The sequence below is a fragment of the Erpetoichthys calabaricus genome, chromosome 2, assembly GCF_900747795.2.
Source record: "Erpetoichthys calabaricus chromosome 2, fErpCal1.3, whole genome shotgun sequence".
In the NCBI taxonomy this organism is placed as follows: domain Eukaryota; kingdom Metazoa; phylum Chordata; class Cladistia; order Polypteriformes; family Polypteridae; genus Erpetoichthys; species Erpetoichthys calabaricus.
This window is the reverse complement of record NC_041395.2, coordinates 53,698,373-53,724,514: the sequence shown is the minus strand read 5'-3', so window position 1 is coordinate 53,724,514 and position 26,142 is coordinate 53,698,373. Positions and strand designations below refer to the sequence as shown.

General features: G+C 37.9%; 1 protein-coding gene across 41 annotated transcripts in view; it reads right to left on the bottom strand.

Annotated features, from left to right (window-relative positions):
* The window catches only part of ano1a (anoctamin 1, calcium activated chloride channel a), a 380,680-nt gene that overhangs the window by 244,083 nt on the left and 110,455 nt on the right, over window positions 1-26,142 (bottom strand). For 29 of the 41 annotated variants that reach the window (XM_051923706.1, XM_051923669.1, XM_051923682.1 and 26 more), the window contains 4 exons: window positions 23,076-23,393; window positions 11,838-11,903; window positions 4,400-4,498; window positions 4,124-4,275 (listed from right to left, as the gene is read on the bottom strand). In XM_051923706.1, coding sequence (XP_051779666.1) covers window positions 4,124-4,275; window positions 4,400-4,498; window positions 11,838-11,903; window positions 23,076-23,393 — 635 coding nt within the window. The remainder of the gene's footprint in view (window positions 1-4,123; window positions 4,276-4,399; window positions 4,499-11,837; window positions 11,904-23,075; window positions 23,394-26,142) is intronic. The other 12 variants (XM_051923693.1, XM_051923708.1, XM_051923697.1 and 9 more) reach the window with 5 other exon arrangements.

The window sequence follows — 26,142 nt, the reverse complement described above, 5'->3', positions numbered from 1 at the left end:
CTGCAATAAACTGAGCATTTATATATTATATATATAAAAATTTACTATAAACTTATTTTAATTAATGAAGTTCATGGCGCCAACGTGAATGACAGCCTAGCCAATAGCTCCGTCTGTGTTACGCTGTTTTTCTTTCTTTATAACGTAGAGTTTCTTCTCGGCTGTTTGTCTACTGCGTGTACATTGCTTTTGTTAATTTTTCTTAAATTTCCCATGGGATCAATCAAGCATCTATGTTATATACAGTCATATGAAAAAGTTTGGGAACCCCTCTTAATTCTTTGGATTTTGCTTCTCATTGGCTGAGCTTTCAAGTAGCAACTTCCTTTTAATATATGACATGCTTATGGAAACAGTAGTATTTCAGCAGTGACATTAAGTTTATTGGATTAACAGAAAATATGCAATATGCATCATAACAAAATTAGATAGGTGCATAAATTTGGGCACCCCAACAGAGATATTACATCAATACTTAGTTGAGCCTCCTTTTGCAAATCTAACAGCCTCTAGACGCCTCCTATAGCCTTTGATGAGTGTCTGGATTCTGGACGGAGGTATTTTTGACTATTCTTCCATACAAAATCTCTCCAGTTCAGTTACATTTGATGGCTGCCGAGCGTGGACAGCCTGCTTCAAATCATCCCATAGATTTTCGATGATATTCAAATCAGAGGACTGTGACGGCCATTCCAGAACATTGTACTTCTCCCTTTGTATGAATGTCTTTGTAGATTTTGAACTGTGTTTTAGGTCATTGTCTTATTGGAATATCCAACCTCTGCGTAACTTCAACTTTGTGACTGATGCTTGAACATTATCCTGAAGAATTTGTTGATATTGGGTTGAATTCATCTGACCGTCAACTTTAACAAGGGCCCCCATTCCCTGAACTAGCCACACAGCCCCATAGCATGATGGAACCTCCACCAAATTTGACAGTAGGTAGCAGGTGTTTTTCTTGGAATGTGGTGTTCTTCTTCCGCCATGCAAAGCGCTTTTTGTTATGACCAAATAATTCAATTTTTGTCTCATCAGTCCAAAGCACTTTGTTCCAAAATGAATCTGGCTTATCTAAATGAGCATTTGTATACAACAAGCGACTCTGGTTGTCGCGTGAGTGCAGAAAGAGTTTCTTTCTCATCACCCTGCCATACAGATGTTCTTTGTGCAAATTGCACTGAGTTTTAGAACAATGTACAGAGACACCATCTGCAGCAAGATGTTCTTGCAGGTCTTTGGAGGTGATCTGTGGGTTGTCTGTAACCATTCTCACAATCCTGCACATATGCCGCTCCTGTATTTTTCTTGGCTTGCCAGACCTGCCGGGTTTAACAGCAACTGTGCCTGTGGCCTTCCATTTCCTGATAACATTCCTTACAGTTGAAATGGACACTTTAAATCTCAGATAGCTTTTGTAGCCTTTCCCTAAATCATGATACTGAACAATCTTTGTTTTCAGATCTTTTGAGAGTTGCTTTGAGGATCCCATGCTGTCGCTCTTAAGAGGAGAGTCAAAGGGAAGCACAACTTGCAATTGGCCACCTTAAATACCTTTTCTCATGATTAGACACACCTGTCTATGAAGTTCAAGGACTAATGAACTAATCCAACCAATTTGGTGTTGCAAGTAATCAGTATTGAGTAGTGACATGCATTCAAATCAGCACAATTACAAGGGGACCCAAATTTTTGCACAGCCAGTTTTTCACATTTGATTTAATTTCATACAACTAAATACCATTTCACTAAAAATCTTTGTTCGGAAAACACCCCAATACTCAGATGTTCTTAGATAAGTGGTATGTCTTTCATTTCCTTTTTTGTTGAAAGTAGAGTCAATTACTATGCAGGCTGAGAGAGGTTCACAAACATTTTCATATGACTGTATATTATAATAATAAAAGTCTTTAAAGTCTGTGGTAGATAATTGATGAAATGATGCCAAAAAAACTCTTTACTTTCAGTCTTATTGTGGACAACTAGCAGCATGTAGACCTACTGTATATAATAATGATGCAACATTCATTGCAAAGCTTTAAATTCATAAAGTTCATTGCCTAGACTTGAACATTCTCAGCACGTTTTAGAGGATCTTCTTTTTGACTTTGAAGGAGCATGCCAACCTTCTTCATCGATGTTCCCATCAGCTCGCGACGCCAATGCCAAATCCCAAACCTGTATTCAGATCAGTTCACCCACATACTGAAAACTATCGCATCCTACTGAAAGCACACGCCCATTATCTTTTTCTTTTATCATTTTCTACTATTATTCTCGTCATTTTACATTCACCTTTAAATTAAACTTAAATTAGACAGAAATTAAAAAAAAAGCACACCACCTTTCTAGCCTCACCTCCTTCTTGTCCCTAACCCCGCTTTTTTTTTTTCTTTACATCATTCCCTCCTTCCCTTAAGTCTTACCGACCAACCAATCCCAAGCACAGTTGCATTAACGAAAAGAAATTAAATCGATTAATAAACATTTCCCCTGTTTTCACTGTAAATCAGTTTACCTATCTGGATGTCGATTATACAGTATACAGCCTGCATAATGACGAGGTTTAGAAAATAAGTGGATTAAAACGCATCCAATTACAGCTCCTCAAAACGTGATGATACCATGCAGCTAACAACTAATAACTCTTGTTTAGCTTGTTTCAATCGATTAATAGGATTCACTGAATAAAGTCTTTCAAAAAGACTGAATCACTCACAAATCGCCCATTACTAGTAATAGTGCTGGGCTGTGTCTAGATGGTGGGAAACGTGAATGATGTCTCAACAAAAAGCTGTTTTAGGTTTAAATAGCGAAAGGAAGCAAAACATAAGTGCAAAAACTTGCCAGAGTCTACAACAGAAGTTGTAGACAGTAAGGAACGGATCTTTGAGGAACCATTGATACGACAGATAACAGTACGTTGGAGGAATTGAGGATATGGAAATATGTGATTTAGGCATTTTTGTAAAATATAGTTGAGGACAGAGTCACTCGTCTGTTCGAAGATCAGGAACACACATATCAGATATGCATACACAAAGGATGGCAAAACGGTAGTCTGACTGTTTATGGTTATATAATGGTATGCTGGTCAAAATTATAGCAGAAAGTGTTTGCCTGTTTGTGCCTTACAATGGGCAACAAAAGGTAGGCAGTCAGTGTAACTTCACCATTCGTAAGTGGATTTCAATTAGTGTTAAAACAAAAAGCATTCAAAACTAGACGTACAAAAACATTTTACGTTTAGTTAGTATGACTGGAGGGCGGCATGGTGGCGCAGTGGGTAGCGCTGCTGCCTCGCAGTTGGGAGATCGGAGGACCTGGGTTCGCTTCCCGGGTCCTCCCTGCATGGAGTTTGCATGTTCTCCCCGTGTCTGCATGGGTTTCCTCCGGGCGCTCCAGTTTCCTCCCACAGTCCAAAGACATGCAGGTTAGGTGGATTGGTGATTCTAAATTGGCCCTAGTGTGTGCTTGGTGTGTGGGTGTGTGTCCTGCGGTGGGTTGGCACCCTGCCTGGGATTGGTTCCTGCCTTGTGCCCTGTGTTGGCTGGGATTGGCTCCAGCAGACCCCCGTGACCCTGTGTTCGGGTTCAGCGGGTTGGAAAATGGATGGATGGATGGATGGATAGTATGACTGGACTTTAAAAATGTTTTTTTTTTTGTTGAATGTGTATTTATTAGTAATAAAAATAATAGGCCCACCCTAATATGAAGTCCTGGCATTGCTACCGATATAAAAATATAGAAAAAAAACAAATCATCATTTCCTTAACAATAATTTAATCCTTAACTAATTTGATTCCTTTTCAAAAGCTTATTGGAATGAAGATCCACTCTTTCAAGACTGCTGTATATTATTTTGCTTTTGGCGGAGATATATATATATTTCCACTTGCTCATAGAATGTGAAAAGATAGAAAAAGTAAGAAAAATTATGAAGTTACATCCTTTAAAGTCTGAATCAGCATTGTGAAGGTATAGCATTTGAATAACAGATTATCTTTATCAACATGATTGTTCAAAGTCGATTATCAGATTTAAATGCTTCTCCGTACAAAACGATCGATTGCTAATGTAGCAAACAACATCCACTTTAGAAAGGCTTCATAAATTCACTTACAAGTGCTGTTTTTCTCTGGAAAATGGATATGAAAGGTGCTTTACATTTGACACTTTAGCCCCGTCCACATTGGGATGAAGAGGTTCCGTTACTTTAGAAATAAATGCGTTAATCTTCTCCACAAAATTACTGCTTTGGTTAACTTCATACACCTGAAACGATAGGGAGAAAATAATATTTATGCTTGTTCTCCCATTAGGCTACAGTTCAAGAAAAATCTTGATTTGACACTGGCTGCCTGAATAGTGCGATAGACAAACAATCTATCATACATACCTTTTTAGTTGGCATTTTGAGTTTCATGAACTCTGCTTCACGGCAGAGTACGTGCCAGGGAGCGTGTATTTTCACATATCCTATTCCTGGAGTTTTAGTCTAAAAGAAAAAAGACTTTATGAGTAACAGATCCAAATGTTACAAGCAAACCTGCAACGTGGTCTCAAACACTTGAAACAAATGCATGCTGATGCTTCATACAAAAAAAGCATGGAAGACTTGGCTCGAGACATACAGGCCCATCATTTCATCATTCACTATAAGGCAGCCTATAAAAGGAACCGTATAAAATAAAGATCTACCTGGTGGTTTCTCAGCAGTATGCATTTTTAGACCATCACATCCACTACTAAAACTGTGGAGAGCAATGTCAAAGCAATTATATCTTTAATGAAAACCTCGGTTCCCATCCCAATGTTATGATATTCCAGGACTGAAACAGAGGATGGCCAGCTTTGCTTCTTATTCTCTGAAAATATGGAGTCATTGCCGGGAGTTGCTCTTAAAGTAAACTGAAATAGTGGAAGTAGTTTGTACTCTTATAGCTGCCACAGAAAGCTTTGCCTTCTGTTTTTTACAATACATTAAGAGAAACAATTGAATGGGACCGGCTGTCATGACTTGCAGGTAACTAATTTTTCGTAATTATCAGGAACTTGTTGGTAATTTTGACATCTTGGTTTTGTTTATTACTAAATTTCATCTCTCTTATGGTTTCAGTTTTTTTTTTACTGTTCTTCCAGTGACGTCATCGCCTCATCATCTGCGTCGATGAGTTAGGAGTGCCGGGATTCTGTGGCTGCAGAAGCAGCATGCTGCTATGTATTAAAGTGCACTGTATAACATCAGCATGATTATGCTAAAAATGTGATCTACACATTTACTGTTCTCCCGGTGATGTCTTCAAGTCATCATTTTGTTCTTTGTTATAAATACCAGCATTCTGCAGCTGCAGAAGTGGCATGTTGCCAGGTAGTAAAGTATGGTGCGCGACATCAGCATAATTCAGCTATAAAAGAACACCATGTACATTGACAAGTGTCTCGGTTTTGACTTGGCAAAGTAAAGACCTTCACGGAGTGACTTAGCGCTCAAGTAAATTTAAAAAACAAATCTTCAAAGTAATATGTTACTGGCTTCAGACAGAGTTTAGTTTTGACTTTTCTGAACAGTAATCATGCTGGCAACTTTCATGATTCTCCCAACGGCCCGAACAAAATCAAAAAACAAAACAGCTTGTAAGACCTCCTCTACCTCTTGGTATGATATTTGTCCAGTAGGACAATTAAACTGTCCTGTTGGAACACATCAGTAATTATAGGAAAATTAATAAAAATAAATGAATGCAAAAATACGCATAGCCATCCTACTTTATATTTTCTGGCATATTACATAGTCAGACTCTGCAATAAAAAGAGGAAGATAACCGTTCCCTTTAGAGTCAGCAGCTCTTAAAAAACTGATACCCCAAGTAACTCATGTGTTGTGCAATTCTTAAAGTGAGAGGTCATCTGAGCCCCTGGAACGGTGATGTATTTCAATACCACATATACATTTAAAGCCAAGGATGCAATGCAAACACTGTAATGCTTTGACGTGCTTCAGCAACTGAGGCAATGAAAATGGAATTTCTTCATGAGAGCATCTGATCCAAGGTTGAAAATCTTCTCTACAAGAAGAACGGAGCCATACAGCAAAGCAGTTCATCTTGACAGGCAAGCAATAAATCATAGCAAGCTATGTGCAAATGGCTGTGTTCAGCAACAATTTATGACAAGAAAATAGACCAACATGCATTCTGACCCTCCACATGACGGTGGATTGTTACACAGTATTTCCTTACTAATGCAACAAATGCTAAATTCTATTTTTAAACACATTCCTCCAAAGGAAAACACTATGAAAATACTGAGTAACAATGCTTAACATTTCTTAATTTCAAAAAAACAAAAAAAAAAAAACAAAAACCATTGTTTATCATGTACATAAATGAAGCAATACCGAACTGTACAGGCAATATTCTGAGGTAAACTGCCACCAAGGAGTTGCTATAACCCAGTGAACTCTGTACTTGGTAATAGAGAGAAAACTTAATTCCAATGCTGGAAAAAGTATGCGTGAGTGTTATTTTGAATAAACACTTACTCACTTTATTGGTATTTGGAGAGCTGCATATGATAAAGTTATTGGTCCAATAAAAGTCTATCATACACTTGACCTCCAAAAAATGGCAGCTTGAAACTTTGTTTTCATGCCATTTCATCCAAAAGAGCCAGCATTCGAATTTTAAAAAGCAGACATGCTTTTTCTTGCAGTAACATAAAATTATTCCATACGTAACACAATGAAGCAAGGAAAAAAACAAGCTGTAAATGCAAGCTATAAATATGTGTCTACCAACTGTAAATACAGTGGTAGTGGAGTGGGGTGTATTAAATTACAGAGTTTTGAAAGGAATTCATCTTATTTACGGTCATGAGCAGATTGGTACTTGGGAACATTTCTTTTACTCTATATAATTCTTGGCCATTTTAGGATCATGGAGTGCCAGGGTCTAACCCAGCACTGTTGGGCATAAAAAGAAAATCCTGGGCAGTATGCCGTTTACACAAACCACTCACACTCACTCATACTGGGCCAATGACATGAACCAGCATGTGGTTTGGGGTAAAGCAGGGATGTCGAATTCCGGGCCTGGAGGGCCGCAGTGGCTGCAGGTTTTCTTTGTAACCCTTTTCCTAATCAGTGACCAGTTTTCACTGCTAATTAACTCCTTTTCCATTCATTTTAATAGCCCTGTTTTTAAGGATTCAGTCCCCTGAATTTATTCTTTTCTTCATTAAATGACAGCCAAACAGAAATGAGATGTGAAACGAGCCAACAGATGACAGCTACACTGGGATTTCAAACTCCAACCAATCTCTTAATGAGAAGCCGATTCCTGCTGATAATTAAACCCATTATTTAATTCCACGGCTTGTTGCTGCTCTCATTCTGCCACAGCAGACATTTCCAAAACTGTTGATTTTCTGTTTCTTTCTAAGAACACCATGAACATGTTTTGGTGACCTTACTGAGACCTTCACCTTTCTTTAATAATAATTCTTTGCATTTATATAGCGCTTTTCTCACTACTCAAAGTGCTCAGCAATTGCAGGTTAAGGGCCTTGCTCAAGGGCCCAACAGAGCAGACTCCCTATTGGCATTTACGGGATTCGAACTGGCAACCTTCTGATTGCCAGTACAGATCCTTAGCCTCAGAGCCACCACTTTCCTTTAATTTCAGATATTGTGTGATGGGCACAGGTAAGCTGGTCATGTAACCTGGACTCTTTTGATTTGAGACAGCTCGTTAATCAGCCTACACATAAAGCAGGTCATACGTTAGACTTAGTAATTACTAAAGGACTAAAAGTTGATATAAAGCAGGTCATTGATACGGGTCTTTCAGACCATTTTCTTCTACTTTTTAATATAGAAATAATGATAGAAAACACTCATGAGAAGCATATTGTTAAAAAACGCTTCTTTGACTCATCAGCAACTTTAAAACTTACAAACATTCTAACCAATCAGTCCGTTTATAGTGCCAACTATAATAGCGAGGAGAATGTAAATAGTAAGGTGGAAAGATTTAATACTAAAGTGAGGGCTGCTGTTGACATAGTTGCACCTGAAAAGACAGTTAAAAAATCTTCTAGCATTGTTATACCTTGGAAGACCCAAAGAGTGTCTGATTTAAAGAGAACATGCCGTAGAGCTGAGCGTAAATGGAGGAAGACTAAACTAACTATTGACTATGAAATATTAAAAGTTAAAATAACAGAATACAATAACACAGTCCGTCTTGAGAGGCGCTGCTATTTCTCTAAGCTTATAAATAACAATGCTAGTAATCCCAGAGTCTTATTTTCGACAATTGATCATCTGTTAAACCCAGGTAACTCAAAGGAATGCCCCCTAAGTACTTCCAGTAAAACCTGTGAGGCTATCGCTGTATTTTTCAATCAAAAAATTAATGATATTAGAAATAACATAGTATATCTCCCCAACACTAAGGATCCCCCGAAACCCCAGTACTCCATAATAAATAAATTAGAGTTTTTCACTAGGATAGATTTACCTGATTTGCATAAAATAATTTCTCAAATGAAACCATCCACCTGTGCCCTTGACCCAATACCAACAAATTTTTTCAAAGAAGTATCGGGTGTGCTTATTGATAATGTTCTTGACATAGTAAATTCGTCATTAGATACGGGGGTCTTCCCAGACTGTCTTAAGACTGCGGTAGTTAAACCCCTACTTAAGAAAATAATCTCGACCCCTCTTCTCTTGAAAATTATAGACCCATCTCTAACCTGCCTTTCTTAAGTAAAATTCTAGAGAAGGCAGTCATTATGCAGTTAAATGAGCACCTCAATAAACATGCTATTCTTGATAAATTTCAGTCAGGTTTTAGAACAAATCACAGCACAGAAACTGCACTCGTTAAAGTAGTAAATGACTTGCGGGTAAATGCAGACAGAGGCCATTTATCTGTTCTCATCCTCTTAGATTTGAGTGCCGCATTTGACACTATTGATCATAATATTCTTAAGAATCGCCTTAGTCAATGGGTGGGCCTCTCTGGCAGTGTCTTAAACTGGTTTGAATCCTACCTGGCAGGGAGAAAATTCTTTGTTAGTTGTGGTAATTATAACTCAAAGACACATGATATTCTATATGGTGTTCCACAAGGCTCTATCCTGGGTCCGCTGCTCTTCTCAATCTACATGCTTCCATTAGGTCAGATTATCTCGGGACATAACGTGAGCTACCACAGCTATGCTGATGACACACAGCTGTATGTATCAATAGCACCTGATGACCCTAAATCTCTTGATTCGCTAACACAATGTCTAACCTGTATCTCAGAATGGATGAATAGTAACTTTCTCAAATTAAATAAAGAAAAAACTGAAATCTTAGTGATTGGCAATAATGGATACAGTGAGGCTATTAGAAATAAACTGGATGCATTAGGATTAAAAGTCAAATCGGAGGTAAAAAGCTTAGGGGTAACCGTTGATTGTAATCTGAATTTTAAATCGCATATTAATAAAATCACTAGGACAGCATTTTTTCACCTAAGGAACATAGCAAAAGTTAGACCTCTTATATCATCGAAAGATGCAGAGAAATTAGTTCATGCGTTTGTCTTTAGTCGACTAGATTACTGTAATGCACTCCTCTCAGGACTACCCAAAAAAGACATCAATCGTTTGCAGTTAGTGCAGAATGCAGCTGCTAGAATCCTTACCAGGAAAAGAAAATCCGAACACATTTCTCCAGTTTTGATGTCACTACACTGGTTACCTGTGTCATTCAGAATTGACTTTAAAATTCTGCTTATGGTTTTTAAAGCTTTAAATAATCTCGCCCCGTCTTATATATCGGAATGTCTGACACCTTATATTCCAAATCGCAACCTCAGATCCTCAACTGAGTGTCTCCTTAGAATTCCAAGAGCAAAACTTAAAAGAAGTGGTGAGGCGGCCTTCTGCTGTTATGCACCTAAAATCTGGAATAGCCTGCCAGTAGGAATTCGCCAGGCTAATACAGTGGAGCACTTTAAAAAACTACTGAAAACACATTACTTTAACATGGCCTTCTCATAACTTCACTGTAATTTAATCCTGACATTCTGTATATCCAATTCATTATAATAACTATTCATTCAAAATCTGTACTAACCCCTACTCTCTCTTCTGTTTCCTTTTCCGGTGTCCTATTGGTGGTGGCTTGTGCCACCACCATCTACCCAAAGCACCATGATGTTCCAACAATGATGGATGGATTAAAAGCCAGAAGTCTGTATAACCATCAGCATCAAGTGACTCCGTGAGAACCCTAACTACAAATAGGACTATTTCATTTATGTTAGGTAGAATGCCCAAAGGGGACTGGGCGGTCTCGTGGCCTGGAACCCCTACAGATTTTATTTTTTTCTCCAGCCTTCTGGAGTTTTTTTTTGTTTTTTCTGTCCACCCTGGCCATCGGACCTTACTCCTTCTTATGTTAACTAAGGTTGTCTTATTTTAATTTCTTATTTGTCTTTTATTCTTCTTTTCTTCATTATGTAAAGCACTTTGAGCTACTTTTTGTATGAAAATGTGCTATATAAATAAATGTTGTTGTTGTTGTTGTTGATGTGGCGGCTCATTTTGTGTCTCATTATTGTTTGGCTGCCAGTTAAGGAAAAAGAGACAAACAAGGGGCCTGAGTCAAGTCAATTTAAATTAAAGCAAAAGAAGTTAATTAGCAGCAAAAACTGGTCACTAATGAAGAAGATGATTAGATGATTTTCATTAGAATGAAAACCTGCAGCCCTCCAGGACCAGAGTTTGACACCCGTGGGGGTAAAGGGATGAAAACTGGAGTACCCAGAGGAAATCCCATGAAGCCTTTGGGAAGTACACACAGATAGTTCTAGAAGACTGGGTTCAAAACCCAGACTGGTCACTGTGTGGGCACAGAGACAGCCACCACACCACTGTGCTGACCTGTAACAACACTATTCTGAAACCAGTTTAATCCAATTCACGGTCATGGGGGTTGAAATCTATCCCAGCAGCATTGGTCATAAAGTAGAAAGCAATGCTGCTCAGGGTGCCAGTCCATCACAGGGTCCATTCACTCATTCGGGTCGGGGGGTTTGGACAGCACAGGTTAAAAATATTTTCAAGATCTGTGTGCCTTGTAAGGGACTCTGTAAATTTAAAAAGATGTTTGACTGACTTTTCAAACAATACTCTTGTAGGTTTTTCCTTTCTTTGGCCACAAACTAGTTAATTGTATTAATATTCTTTGGTGTTGCAACAATTTTTAGATTTCTTGATATGCTATTGTAATTTAACATTGTTCTTGTATAAAGTGTTTAGTAAGAGTTTTTCATGTATGGAATAATCAGTTTATTCTGCCAACAGATTGCTTTTTTTTTTACTCCTCACTTGCACATAACGGTGTATTTGTGCATGAATGGAGAAAAAAAAAATGCACACAGGCAGAATAATATTGAACGGTCTAAACTCCATGTATGACTGTTGCTGTTGGAAAATAATGAATAACAGGACAGTTTGTCATCTTTCTTAACAATCTGTAAAAACTGTGTTAGACTTGGAAGGTCTGCTGTAAGAGATGCTGTTTTCTGTTATTCACCCAAAATGACCAAAATAATGAATAGAGGGAACCATAAAATAAGGCAATATTGCCAAATTAATCAAATAAGGAAACCAAAAGGGTATTTAGGGGAGACTAATACAAGAAGAATCTACTATGCACCTCATTCATTATTCAAAAATGTCATTTGTTTGTTTAAAGAAAAAAAAAAAAAAAAGTCGGATGGTAAAGCCGCATATGGAGGACACTGTGCTCCTGCTGCTGTAGGAAGTCCTACCAGGTCATGCTTCTTCGGACAGCCTTGTTTTACTCCGGCTACTTCGCAATCTGCATCAGTGCAGAACTGTAGAACCAGAAAGCAAAGTCAGGTAGAAAACAAAAAATGGGTTTAACGAAGAAGATAAAATGTAACACTCAACACACACAAAAACGAGCACAGACACACAATAGCAAAAGGATGACACACCTACTGTAACAAGCCCTCTCATGAACTGGATACAAAATGATCAGATTATCATGAAAACACAGGACATGAAAAAGACTATTCACTCATTGTTATTTATTCGAAGGAGACTCAAAGCCTTCGTTTTGTGCTGATGAATGTGCTCCACATTTTTCTTTCTCAGTTTTTGACAGAAAAGAATGGCTAACAACATTAGCTGGATTCTATTTACAATGCAATCCTTATCTCGTCTCAGGTACAGCCCTTAACACCCAGTCCCAAAACACATAATAATCTGGACAAAATATGATGTCAACATTAGAGAAAAAAGAAAAACAATTTTCATTACACATCTACAAAGAACTGAGAGAGTCTGTGAATTTACAAGTTGATGTTTTTAAAAAAAGGATGTGAGAATGGACAGGTCTGAAAAATTCTGGAAGCACATTTTTCATTTTTTCCTCTATCTAATACTCATTTTGAACACCATTTAAGCTGAAGGCAAAGGATGCTAAGCAGGACAAGGGCTTTCCATTTCACTGAGCTGTACGTCAAAGCAAACCTAGGCATTTAATAAACCAAGTTTTTACCGAGTCTCTTTTTGATCACATGAAAGAATGACAGAAACTAAATCTTTTTATGTAGTAAACTAACTAAAACAGATAAAAAGGAATGATCTATATACCAAATTAGTATATTGTCCCACCAGAGTTCTTAGGAAGTACCTGAATTCTTGAGCTCCAATTTATAGATTAAAGACTCAGACACCGCTAATAATCTTCTCACAATCAAATGCAACCGAGACAAAACTGAACCATTAAAGAAGCCTTGGATACTGCATATTGACTCTGGTAAGCTGTCAGACCACCATAACAGCCATAAATAAAGTCTACTGCCACCAAGAACCCTTTCAAACCAACATTGACTATTGTAAAATCTTTCTAGAAGTTCCTCTTTTAAAGTATCGTGCTCGTCTAAACTGGTCACTGCCTGTCCAACGCCAGCTTCTTGCACATCTTTCCACTAGCCTACCAATAACAAACAAATAAATAAATAAATAAATAAAGATTATTATACTCAGCAGCCACCATATTAGGTCAAGTACAGGGTAAGACCCTTACAACAGCTCAAATTCTTTAAAAACAAGGAGTTCAAAAGGGACTTTGGTCCATGCTGTTTCAATGGCACCACTTAGTTCTTGCAGATTTTTGGATAAACTCTTATGCTGTGAATGTGCTCTACTGAGGATCTGGGGGCTGTGCAGACCACTGGAGTAGACTAAAGTCACGGTCATTGTTTGTGCATCTTCCTGGTGATTGAATGGACCACTATTCTACTGGAAGAGTTCCTTTGAATAAGGGCAGACTGGTGCTATAAATGGATACGCAGAGTCAGCAGCATCTAAACCATGCTTAGTTGGTATTATGAGGCCCAATGTGTTTCCCTAGAAAACATCCTTCACACCATCATGCTACCATCAGCAGTCTCCACCACTGACACAAGGCAGGATGGATCTGTTGATGCTGTTTAAGCCAAACTCTGACCTAACCGTTTGCATATTTAAGTAGAAATCAAAATTGAGATATTTTTTTCAGATTACAGTTGTCCAGTTTGGTGATCACATGCCTACTATAGCCCCATCTTCATGTTCTTAGCCAGATTACTGCATGCTCACCTGTTGCTCTTGCCTATCCACTTAAGAGTCTGATAAATTGCACATCACTGTGGTAAGGAGCGTTACACCCCCAATTTCTCTGAATAACTAGGTGTTTTTGACCACCAGGTCTCCCCCAAAAACCGCTCTTCATTGGATGTTTTTGGTTTATCACTTTATTCTATGGGTGGAGCAGTGGTAGTGCTGCTGCCTCGCAGTATGGAGACCAGGGTTCACATTCCGGGTCCTCCCTATGTGGAGTTTGCATGCTTTCCCCGTATCCAGGTGGGTTTCCTTCGGGTTCCCCAGGCTTCTCCTCACCGACCAAAGGCATGCAAGTAGGTGGATTGACTAAATTGGCCCTACTTTGTGGTTGGGGTGGATGCATGTATGTGTGCTCGCCCTGTATTGGACTGGCACCATGTTTTGTTCCTGCCTTGAGCCTGATGCTGGCTGGGACAGGCTCCAGCACCCCCAGAACATCCAAGTTCAGGACAAAGCAAGTCAGATAATGACTTTATTCTATGTACATTTTACAGACTGTAGTGTGTGAACACTCTTGGGAAGGCTACCTTTCCCCAAAAACTGGCAGCAACAGTCACAGCACTATTAAAGTTGTTTAGAGTTTTGCCTATTGTAGTGTTTGCTTGAATAAAAACCAAACCTCCTGACCCTGTCTGCATGGTATATATAGCCGTAATCGTACAATGACTATTTAGTGAGGAAGGCTATCTCCATTAGTGATCTGGTATATCCAACAAAGAGGCCATTGGGTACACAGGGTATTTATTATTTTCATACACATGTAAATATAAAAACAACGCTTGGTGTGGTGGCACAGAGGTTAGTACATTGTCCTCGTACTTTAGTATAGCTCAGTTTTGCACATATTACCTGGTGACTCTTAATCAACCCAGTATGAGCTAGTAAGTCTGTTTGTGTTCAGTGATAGGCTGGATTTCCAACTACTTTGTAATGGAAAAATTATGCTTTCAAAATGTATGAACAGAATGTGAAAAATCACAGTGTTCTTTATTTTAGATTAAATACTACACATTTACGTAAGGGGTTTTAAAAAATTAGTTTATATGTCAACACAGCTGCAGCGTACAGTTCATTTGTTCAGTACAAGAGCTAGACACAAGCATTAACTCTTCCTTTACCACCACTGAATTTATACTTTTTGGTATAGCCTTCATGTTGGGGCATATTTTGGAATAGACTACATATTGAACAGTATGCACTGTAGCCAAAGCATTGGGCTCGAAATCAAAAGGTAATAGAATTGCTGGCAAACTGGGCAAGTCATTGCAGTCACAAGCTCAACGAGCACTGCCAAAATATTTATCAGGCTGAAATAACAAAGTGAAGGGTTTTGGGGAAGATACTAATATGAAAGTTCACATAGAAAACAATACTGGCTTAAACTAACTACATTGAAATGGCACCCAAAACTGCCTTCATAAAAATGCTCATTACATAAAAATACTAGTTGTGTTACCCAGTTTGGCCCGAGAAATCTCATAAGATAGTGGGCCTCAGTTATAGTGCTGTCAGTTTATCAGATGTATCGGAAGTACTAAATACTTTTTATATATATTTTTTTTTCTTTTAAATGTAGGATTAATAATATTGTCAGGCACTGTGGTTTAGGAGGTTAAGGCTTTGGACCTAGGTTAAAAAAACCCTGAGGTTTTGGGTTCAGATCCTGCTGCTGACACTGTGTGACAATGAGCTAGTCACTCATCCAATTGGAAATATAAAAGAAATGTAACCAATTCTGTCTCTTGAATGTTGTAAGTTGCCTTGGATAAAGGCATCCAACAAATAATAAATAATAATATTATTAGGCCACTGGATCTGCTTACTCTTGAATGTGCTTAACCACGAGTAAAACATTCCTGCTCATTTTATGTGGTCTCCCTATAAAGCCTATAGATATAAATGCAAATGCAAATCAGTGCTTGAAGTGGATGTGCAGAAGTGCCAGTACCTGATGATTTAAAACAAGGTAATCAGAAGCAAGAAACTGAAGTGCTGACCCAACTCAAGCAGGGTAGTGGAGCATCCCTGTTCAAAGTTCATAGATGTGAATGTACTGTATATTATAATGGAAAAGCTCGTTAGGTTTAAATTGACACCTTACCCTTCTCTGCCATTTTCACATGCGGTCTTACATGTATATAAAATTGAAGTGTGGAGGCTCCTTTGGGCTTTCACACATGTTGATGTAATGGTGTAACATTAATCAAGGGCTATATTGTATTAGATGGGACAAAAGATTGGGGGGCCTACCGCTGTCACCATGTATGCAATCGATAAAAAGCTCAGTGGCTGAGCGTAAGAAATCAGAGGTTTAAGACTTTGAAGTCCCTAACCCCCTCCTCCCAACACCACGGTGTTATTCCTGGCTGGTCTTGGATTGGAGAACAGATCTTCTGCCTCTGCTTCTTTTACTTCCTTTTGGCTAGCAAAGCATCCCATACTGTACTCACAGGCACAGCATCTGGCACCAGCACTCAAGGTTTGCTAACCACTGACTTTACATCTTCCTTGAGCTTTGCCAAACTATCTGCTTCCATTTCATACCCGACTGTTGATGCCAAACGTGATCACTTCTCATTTTTCTTGTCCAGGACAGTGGTGCTATTCTCATGGCCATCAATCACTCTCTCAATGCAGAGCACGTGAGTATAAGGTTAATCATTTTTTTGGGGGGGGAAACCACGCACACACACACAGGTCAGCATTTTTTTTTCTATAATGTTGCAAATTAAATACGTCAAAGCGTTTTTTGAGAGCTTGGGGTCTTATGTCTTCTGTTGTAGGGGGTTTTACCCCTAAACAATAGCATATAAAAATGTTCTTTCTTTGTGTATATATACAGGCCTAGATGTACCATACTGCCAAATTTCAGCTTTTTAACTGTTTTTTTTTCTAAGTGTTTTTGTTGACGAGTTAGATTAATTCATCCCTAAGAGATGTACCCAAAACACATATTATGAGAATAGTAAAAATTTGAATTTATTACTATTGCATGCTTTTCTACAAATCACTGCCATTTTTCTTCTCTGAACTTTGGCCATTTAAAGGACAGTTACTGAATAAACACTGCTAGCTGTTCACAGTGAGATAATGCTGTTTATGCAGGGAAAGCTTAGTGATAAAAATAAGAAAAAATGTACAAAGGACAGTGGATAAATATTGTAGCACCACAGTGGCTCTTCGCCCAGACTAGCAAATGGTTTGTTCTTGGTTTAAAAAAAAAATTCTCTTTTGTATATACATTTATATAAAACAATAAGAGACACACACTGAAGTTAATCGCTATATATTCCAATAAACAATGGAAAATATACAGCTTTGCAATGGATATAAAAAGTGTATTCTTCATACTACACATTCATCGTTTTTGTGAATTCACTTTCTCCATTGGTTCTGTTGCCACCACAAGCAATGGGGGAGTCGGACACCCATTCATTACAGAGGCTGGTCACTTTCACTATGCTGGATCTATTCAGAGTTCCATGTTAATTGAACTGGAGTACTAAAAACATGTAGACAATCTTACCAGTCGTAAACAAATGATCAAGTGTAAGGCAGTAGTGCAATTACAAATCCACCAAAAACCAGTAATACCTCAGTATCCAACATACTAACGTTTTGAGGTTAACAGGTTAATGAAAAAAATGTTAGCACTTGTCAATGTCTGAATAATATTTTATAATAATAGTTGCCTGGGCGGTCATTCATTAAAATTTCTTATTTTAGTTTCAGGCAAAAAATGCAGGACATGAAAAACACATTGTTCTGTATTCCAATTAGGTTGTCTTGAATTAAATGGGAAGCACCGCCTTTAAACTACGTAACTTGCTCTCTCAAGAACAAAACAAGCTTCTGTACCTTTCAACCATGTATTTTCTGAAGCCACTTTGTCCATTACAGGACCGTGGAGATTTAGGGCTTACTAACTCCACGCCTCTTTAGAGTCATCCCCCTAAAAGGTCTATCTTGTCCCACTGGCAGAATGTCAACCAATGTCCAACTGAAGTATACTTTTACTGATGAGAAACAAAAATGTACCTCTGTAATGGCCAAGGATCAAAGGACGGTCTGGGTTTCTGACGTATCATTGATATAAATGTCAATTACTGCGAATGGAAGCACCAGGATATGTTTAACATCCCATGTATCCATAATGCAAGGTATTAATGGTTTAAACTGTTGGTAGTAGCAACATAATGGTGCAGTGAACATTTAGATGGCACACAGTGTGAGCCTTATAATCTCAATTTCATGTACTTTGGTATCTCCTGTAGCCAAATGCTTACTGTATCATAGGTCAGTCATATTTTCTAGCAAATCCCAGCCATGGGAGCATGACAAAAACTAGCAAAGGGGGATTAAAAGTGTAATGGATGTGTTAAATAAAAAGGTAGTGATGCAGTTTACTAGAATATCCTATCTAGCTAGTTACTTCCATTACAAAAACCTCATAAAATCAGTGGAATAGAAGGATACATTTTAAATATCAGCAAAAAGCTTTTTTCGTATTTTAACGTCAATTAGGTACATTCAGATCTTTATGTTTAACCTTTAAATAACTGTGTGAGCCTCATCCAAAGAAATTATAATAAACCCATGGCAAAATACATGGCTCTCATTTACAAAAAAGACAAGCAAAATTAAAATTCTGCCTTATAATCCTATCACCTCCTTATTTTCACCAGAGCAACTGGCTGCTTTAAGTATTGTAAGATTTAATGTGGTACTCAGTTATGGATAATAGAGGATACAAACTACTTTCTATAGGGTCTTAGGCCATTTTATTTTTTAAATAGCAAGAACAGCATGGACCAAGCTATGGTAAGTTTTTATTATAAGAGCTGTCTGAACAGAGAGTAAAAAACTAAAAACAAAACACAAACGTCAATCACTTTTCAGCCAACTGAATGAAACCAATAGGTCTCAAAATGATCATATTTATTTTCAACATTCTTTAAGAACTAGAAAAATTAAAAACAAAAATGCTATGCCAAGCTTTTTCCAGTCTCATTTTCTTCTATTATGTTATTAACTCTGGTGTATCTAAGGATCAAACCCATCTGAGCAAATCTAAAGAAAAGGGCGGATTATTGTTATCCAGCCAGCATTTTTTAAATGATTCTGACTATTGCATTAAGGATCTAACAGAGCTGTATCCGGACATAAAAATGAAACCTGTGATCTGTCAAGTAAGGACTTTATCCCTTGATACAAGAAAAGCAATACAAGACCAGCCACATGTTGACAATCAAGAGCTTCTCTTTCGCATACATCCTGAAAGGGTATACCTCCAATCCAGGATGAAGTTGCAGGTTATAAAAATAGGGCTGCCCAGGAACGTTTCAGAGAATCCAGCAAAAGCAACTTAATGCCATCCCAATCACCAGATCTTAAAACAACAGATGAAACGGAGGTTTAATTCTTTGATGTTGTAATCCACTAATAGCTAATTTGTATAAGCCATCTGACACACATTGAAGGCTACATTCGGTTTTGACATCTTAAGTCCATACAACAATAAAATTCAAGTTGCTCCAAGTTAAAATGGGAACCCATTGTTTTTTTCCCCCATAAATATCCTCCACTAAATAAACCAGCATCCAATTGAAGATTTACAAATCATCTGCTTTACAGACTAGAACTTTAACATTGGTTTGAGCAATGTATTATTCTAGAAGAAACATAAATGGTAAAATCTATTTTAATAAGTTAAACAAAGCAAAAATAATAATTTTTCCAGAAACCTACAATAGAAAATCTGCAATAAATAGTTTAACACAATCTAATTACACAATCATTTTAGCTCTTTCATACCTGACATAAGATTAGTGAGTGTGGCATGAATCCCATTCAATTTGTAACTGGTATCTGAGAACCTGGTTTGCTAGCAAAGCTTTATTCTTTTAAACCAATTTCACATGTTACTTTTTATTTTAAATCACTGATAGTTTGACAGGGAGTGTTTCCTGTATTATTCATTTTATATTTTCAAAACCCTGTTCTGCTTATTGTCTCCAAGGTGTAACTGAGAAATGCTCCCCTCCCTCACTCTGCCTAGCAAAATGTATAGCAGCAAAATACTGCCTCTCCTCAACATCGAGTTGCTTGATTTATAGTTTGCGGTTTTCCCTCATATCATAACAGGCACCAAACCAACTCAAACTGGTAAAAGCAAAAACTAATTTTCTCCATCATTTACCCCCTGCAGTGTAACTAGCCAGCATATCTAAAAGTGCTGCTGGTAGCACGCTCGTCTTCCGTTTCTCCATCATTAGCTGGTGAAGATGGAGTTAGGAAATAGAATTCACAATGTTACTCATCCAAGACATAGAACTCCATACGATGATTTGACAACATCATTTCAAAAGACAACATATGTCTTGTTGAAATGTTCTTCTTTTATCTGGTCATTAACAAAATGCCCAATTTTAGTACACTGAAAAGTAATATTTGTGGGTGAGAGAGAGAGTTAAGCATTCGTGTAGTTTATGCTCATCCACAGCAAGCAGCTCAGGTCCTGTAGGGTAAAAGCAGCAGAAATATTAAATATATTTCTATTAGTCTATTATTACATTGCTACTCTTCAGCAAATGTATCTAAATATTTTCTTTCATTTCTGTATTGGCTAAGCAATTCATAATATACATAAACATTATTTAAAATAACTATTTAAGACCTATAGGTGGATTTGTACCTTTCATGCACAATATTAATTATCATTCACTTAAATAATGTGTTAAGGAAAATCGAGGAGTGACCAAGGATTACTGTGAGACAGAGAGAAGACCAGGATGTAAAGCGGTTTGACCGTAAACAGGGCAAGGAGAGGTCAAGGGGAAAAAAAACAGGAACAAATGGGCAAAATGAGAGTCAAAGACAAAGAGAGTCAAACACCAAAAACTCAACGCTAGTACCTATTTAGGAAAAAAAAAGAAACCTTGCTACACTAAAGATTTTTGAGATGTTGTTTACCCACTGAGGGTAAGACAATCCCAGAACTGCCACCATTTTGGTTGCATCAATTCCTTGACGTAATTACCACAACAATCGAAATCACATGACATCTAAAACGCACCATGTACACAACATAAAAAAAAATGGGATAAAAATAAATCTTTGTCTAAATGAAAATAAAACTTTAAAAACAGAATCTGATACAAAAAACAAAAAAAGATAATCTAAATACACATTTAAACACATTATAAAATATCACAGTAAGCAACTCTCACTAGGGGCCATTCAAATTTCTAAGATTACCTACACAAAATAAATTTCAGAAGATAAAAAGATTAAAGCAAACAATACAGAAATGACAGCTGTACAAACAAACATTCCATCCTTTTCACACTAACACACAAAAATATCCAGGAGTACAATAAACCAAAACACACTGATGGAGGAAAAAAAATCCAGCAACTACATGAACAAAGCTGAAAAATCTCCCAAACTCACCTTGGGAAAGTACGTGAAAATTCAAATTGGGGTAAATTCTTCTGTAGACTGCTAGTATGTAAAAGACAGAGGAACAGCTGGGGCTGCTGTAGCCCCTGTACTCAGATAAAGACTGATGGACACTCTAAATTGGTTCCTGTTCTACTGGCACCTATTTGCTGGCAGTGAAATACCAACATTATCTATCTATATATATCTATCTAGATAGATAGATAGATAGATAGATACTGTATATAGCTATGTATAAAAGTCAATGAACGTGTGTGTGTGTGTGTGTATGCATGTTCCAGCATCACTTCTGAACGGTTGGAACGATTTTCATGAAACTTGGTACATGTTTCTCATTGGTCAACTAAAAATACTGAAGGGTGAAATCAACCCTAACCCACCCCCTTCTGGGTAGGATGGGGATGATCTTGTGGTCTTGTATGCCCGTTATCATCCAGTTGACACGTGGAATGGCCACCAGAGGGCGAACTGGAGGGGACTGCCAACATTCTTTATGTTGGAGGACCACCGCACCCCTGTTGCTTTTGAAATTAAATAGAGTCGGCTGGTTCCGAGCGTCAACTGGATGATAACATACATACAAGAGTACACCAGCATTGGAGACTCAGGACTGCAGATTATAAGGATGTTATTCATTCTTCAGTGCTCATGCACTCTTCATCTGCTGAACTGAATCATGGGTACTCGCCGATTCTAGTTATTAACTATGTTAGTATTCCCTAAAACAAAATCTGCATATTTAGTAAATGTTTACTGTCTGAATGTTTTTACAAATTAACTATTTCCAGGTGATCCTCAGTCAGCAATAAAACAAGCATATCTCACCTGTAACACCACCTGCCATTCAGCCAGCATTATACAGCATTCTATGCAGCTTGAAGGCACTTGCAAATCAACAATTAGAGTGCTCAAAGGAAATGCCATGAAAACATTCCTCAAAAATAATAATTTGTGGAAACAATACTGCAAAAAAAGGGCAAACTAACCCATATCAAGGGTTAAGCATTTGCTTTCAAAAGGACTATAGTCTGTTGATTACAAGACAAAAAACCTGGCAGTTGGGGATGTCAAATTGAACAGCTAAATTAAATCCATCTATTCAATTATAGGACCACAGGGCACTTGAGCCTACTAAACAAAACTTCCAAAAGACACCTGCTAACTAGGAGGTTTGAAGTCCTTATGTTGTAAATCCTATAAAGAGTTCACAAAAAGAGAGGGTGGGGAAAAAGGAATACAGTGGTATGGCCCCTAAAACTGGAATATTGCTTTAACTATGTAATTAATTGTCATGTCTGCCAGGCAGCATGATATGTGAAGAGAAAAAGGCTAATTTGTCATTTTACTTGGGCAGCCCCAAATACCTGTGTAAAAATGTCTACATAAGTATTAACAGTATACCAGGAATTGCTTAGCTGATACAAAAATTAATTAAAATATCTAACAGCAATTTATGCTGAAGTTACAAATTACAAAATACAAAAAAGGCAAAGAAAATGTCCTAGGAGTAAAAATGCAAGGAACAACAACAACAAATATGAAAATTAGCAATACAGAGAACCAAGCAATTCAAAAGCTTAAAACAATGATCTCTGGAATGAACCACTATATCACTACAATATCACAAATGTTAATTTACTAAATATAAAAATCTATGACACCAATGGCACAAAAACACAGCAGCTGTATGAGAACACTGAAATAAACCAGAGGACTGTGCTTGCCATTTAAAATACCTTGTGTGTCCTCATTAAAGTGGTAAACTCTCAAGAGCAGCACACACTAAAGTCTGTATACCTATTTAAAACAAAAGTGGAGTTGGGAAGGGAGGAGCAAAGGCACAATTAAAACAGCTTTTCTGACGGTTGTTTAGGAAAGAGGTACATATAAAAGACAACACAAGGTATATTTACATCTTCATCTTTTTCCAGTTCCAGGCCAGTCTCCATGAGTCTTCCTTCAAACTCCTCTCGCCGCAACCTCTTGTCATCCTCATGGTAGTCCGCCGTCAAGTCATGTGCAGCAATCTCGGGGTCCGTATTTTTGCCAGGGAGTTGCTGGCCTCCCTTGACACTTGATATTGTATTGTTGCCATGGCGCCCACCATGCTTCCGCGAGCCATGTTTTTTAATATGATAAGCAAGAATAAAATCGATCCTTCTCTTTGCATCACTGAAGTATAGCCCTTGCTGGTATGTGGAATCTCGTTGAGGAACCAGTGAATTTAAAATCTAGAAAAAGAGAGGGAGAAAAAAGTAAATTACAAAGTGAAGAAATGAAAAAATAAACGAAATTAAGAGAATAATGACCATGGTCAGCTGCTCACACTTATGCCTTCATTAGTTTTTCCTAAGAATTCCAGAAGACACTCCTCTTCAAGTAGTATTTTAACCATAGTTTCAGGACATATTACAGCAGGACTACAGGTGCTTCTTACCACCAAGATTAAATTTACTAAAATATATTAAAAAAAAAACTCTTCAAAGTTTTCCACATTACCTAGTGGTGACTGCGTTTGTGATGACATGTCATAATGGGGCTCAGCGCACAATGAAAGAGATGTTTGGGACAGAAGTGCTGCGGCAACTGCTCTCTGCGTCTTCTCAAACATGTTGCAAGCTAACAAAGCTAAAACCACACCAGCCTAGAATACGATTTAAAGTTAATCTGTTAACTGGGATTCCAGTTCTTAAACCAAACCACTTGCAGCATGAAAATCATCCGATTCTGAGCGAGACCTCTCCACAGATGACAACTCCTTCTGTTGCATGCGTTTTAGCAGTCTGTAATGTTCAGTTTCCTCATCATAACATTCATGGATGAGTTATTCTAAAAATAAACACACAGTTAGGTCCATAAATATTTGGACAGAGACAACTTTTTTCTAATTTTGGTTCTGTACATTACCACAATGAATCTTAAATGAAACAACTCAGATGCAGTTGAAGTGCAGACTTTCAGCTTTAATTCAGTGGGGTGAACAAAATGATTGCATAAAAATGTGAGGCAACTAAAGCATTTTTTTAACACAATCCCTTCATTTCAGGGGCTCAATAGTAATTGGACAAATGAAATAACTGGAAATAAAATGTTCATTTCTAATACTTGGTTGAAAACCCTTTGCTGCCAATGACAGCCTGAAGTCTTGAACTCATGGACATCATCAGATGCTGGGTTTCCTCCTTTTTAATGCTCTGCCAGGCCTTTACTGCAGCGGCTTTCAGTTGCTGTTTGTTTGTGGGCCTTTCTGTCCAAAGTTTAGTCTTCAACAAGTGAAATGCATGCTCAATTGGGTTAAGATCAGGTGACTGACTTGGCCATTCAAGAATTTTCCACTTCTTTGCTTTAATAAACTCCTGGGTTGCTTTGGCTGTATGTTTTGGGTCATTGTCCATCTGTGTCGTGAAACGCTGCCCAATCAATTTGACTGCATTTAGCTGGATTTGAGTAGACAGTATGTCTCTGAACACCTCAGAATTCATTCAGCTGCTTCTGTCCTGTGTCACATCATCAACAAACACTAGTGTCCCAGTGCCATTGGCAGCCATGCATGCCCAAGCCATCACACTGCCTCCACCGTGTTTTACAGATGATGTGGTATGCTTTGGATAATGAGCTGTTCCACGCCTTTTCCATACTTTTTTCTTGCCATCATTCTGGTAGAGGTTGATCTTGGTTTCATCTGTCCAAAGAATGTTTTTCCAGAAGTGTGCTGGCTTTTTTAGATGTTCTTTAGCAAAGTCCAATCTAGCCTTTCTGTTCTTGAGGCTTATGAGTGGCTTGCACCTTGCAGTGCACCCTCTGTATTTACTTTCATGCAGTCTTCTCTTTATGGTAGACTTGGATATCGATACGCCTACCCCCTGGAGAGTGTTGTTCACTTGGTTGGCTGTTGTGAAGAGGTTTCTCTTCACCATGGAAATGATTCTGCGATCATCCACCACTGTTGTCTTCCGTGGACGTCCAGGTCTTTTTGCGTTGCTGAGTTCACCAGTGCTTGCTTTCTTTCTCAGGATGTACCAAACTGTAGATTTTGCCACTCGTAATATTGTAGCAATTTCTAGGGTGGGTTTTTTCTGTTTTCGCAGCTTGAGGATGGCTTCTTTCACCTGCATGGAGAGCTCCTTTGACTGCATGTTGTCTGTTCACAGCAAAATCTTCCACATGCAAGCACCACACCTCAAATCAACTCTAGGCCTTTTATCTGCTTAATTGATAATGACATAACGACAGACTTGCCCACACCTGCCCATGAAATAGCCTTTGAGTCAATTGTCCAATTACTTTTGAGCCCCTGAAATGAAGGGATTGTGTTAAAAAATGCTTTAGTTGCCTTACATTTTTATGCAATCGTTTTGTTCACCACACTGAATTAAAGCTGAAAGTCTGCACTTCAACTGAATCGGAGTTGTTTCATTTAAAATTCATTGTGGTAATGTACAGAACCAAAATTAGAAAAAAGTTGTCTCTGTCCAAATATTTATGGACCTAACTGTATATTGAATAACGAATACACTACTACTGATCTCAGGTTTGATGGTCTTGCCAAACCAGTGTGTAGGAATATTTTAAATAGGTAGGAGAAAAACTCGTCTACACAACTGCAGTGGTGCATCTGCTTATGTTCAGACCAGCGCAAAAATCCTGATGCATACCTCCATACACCTCTTTAAAGCAGGTTATAAATACTACATCAGAAAATATAAAAATTAAAACCAAACAAAGCCACTGTAATCATAGAGAAAAGGCCATTTTAAACAGATGGGTTTTAAGTTTACATTTGAAGGTTGAAAATAATTTGCTATTTCTAAAACTCAGTAGGTAGTGAGTTCCAGAGCTTGGAAGCAGAACGGCTGAATGTTCAGCTACCCATAGTGGTTAGACGGGCGAGAGGGATGGTCAGATGGATGGAGGAGGAGGATCTAAGGTTACGGGAGGGAATGACAACATGATGATAATCAAATAATAATCAAAGTAAGA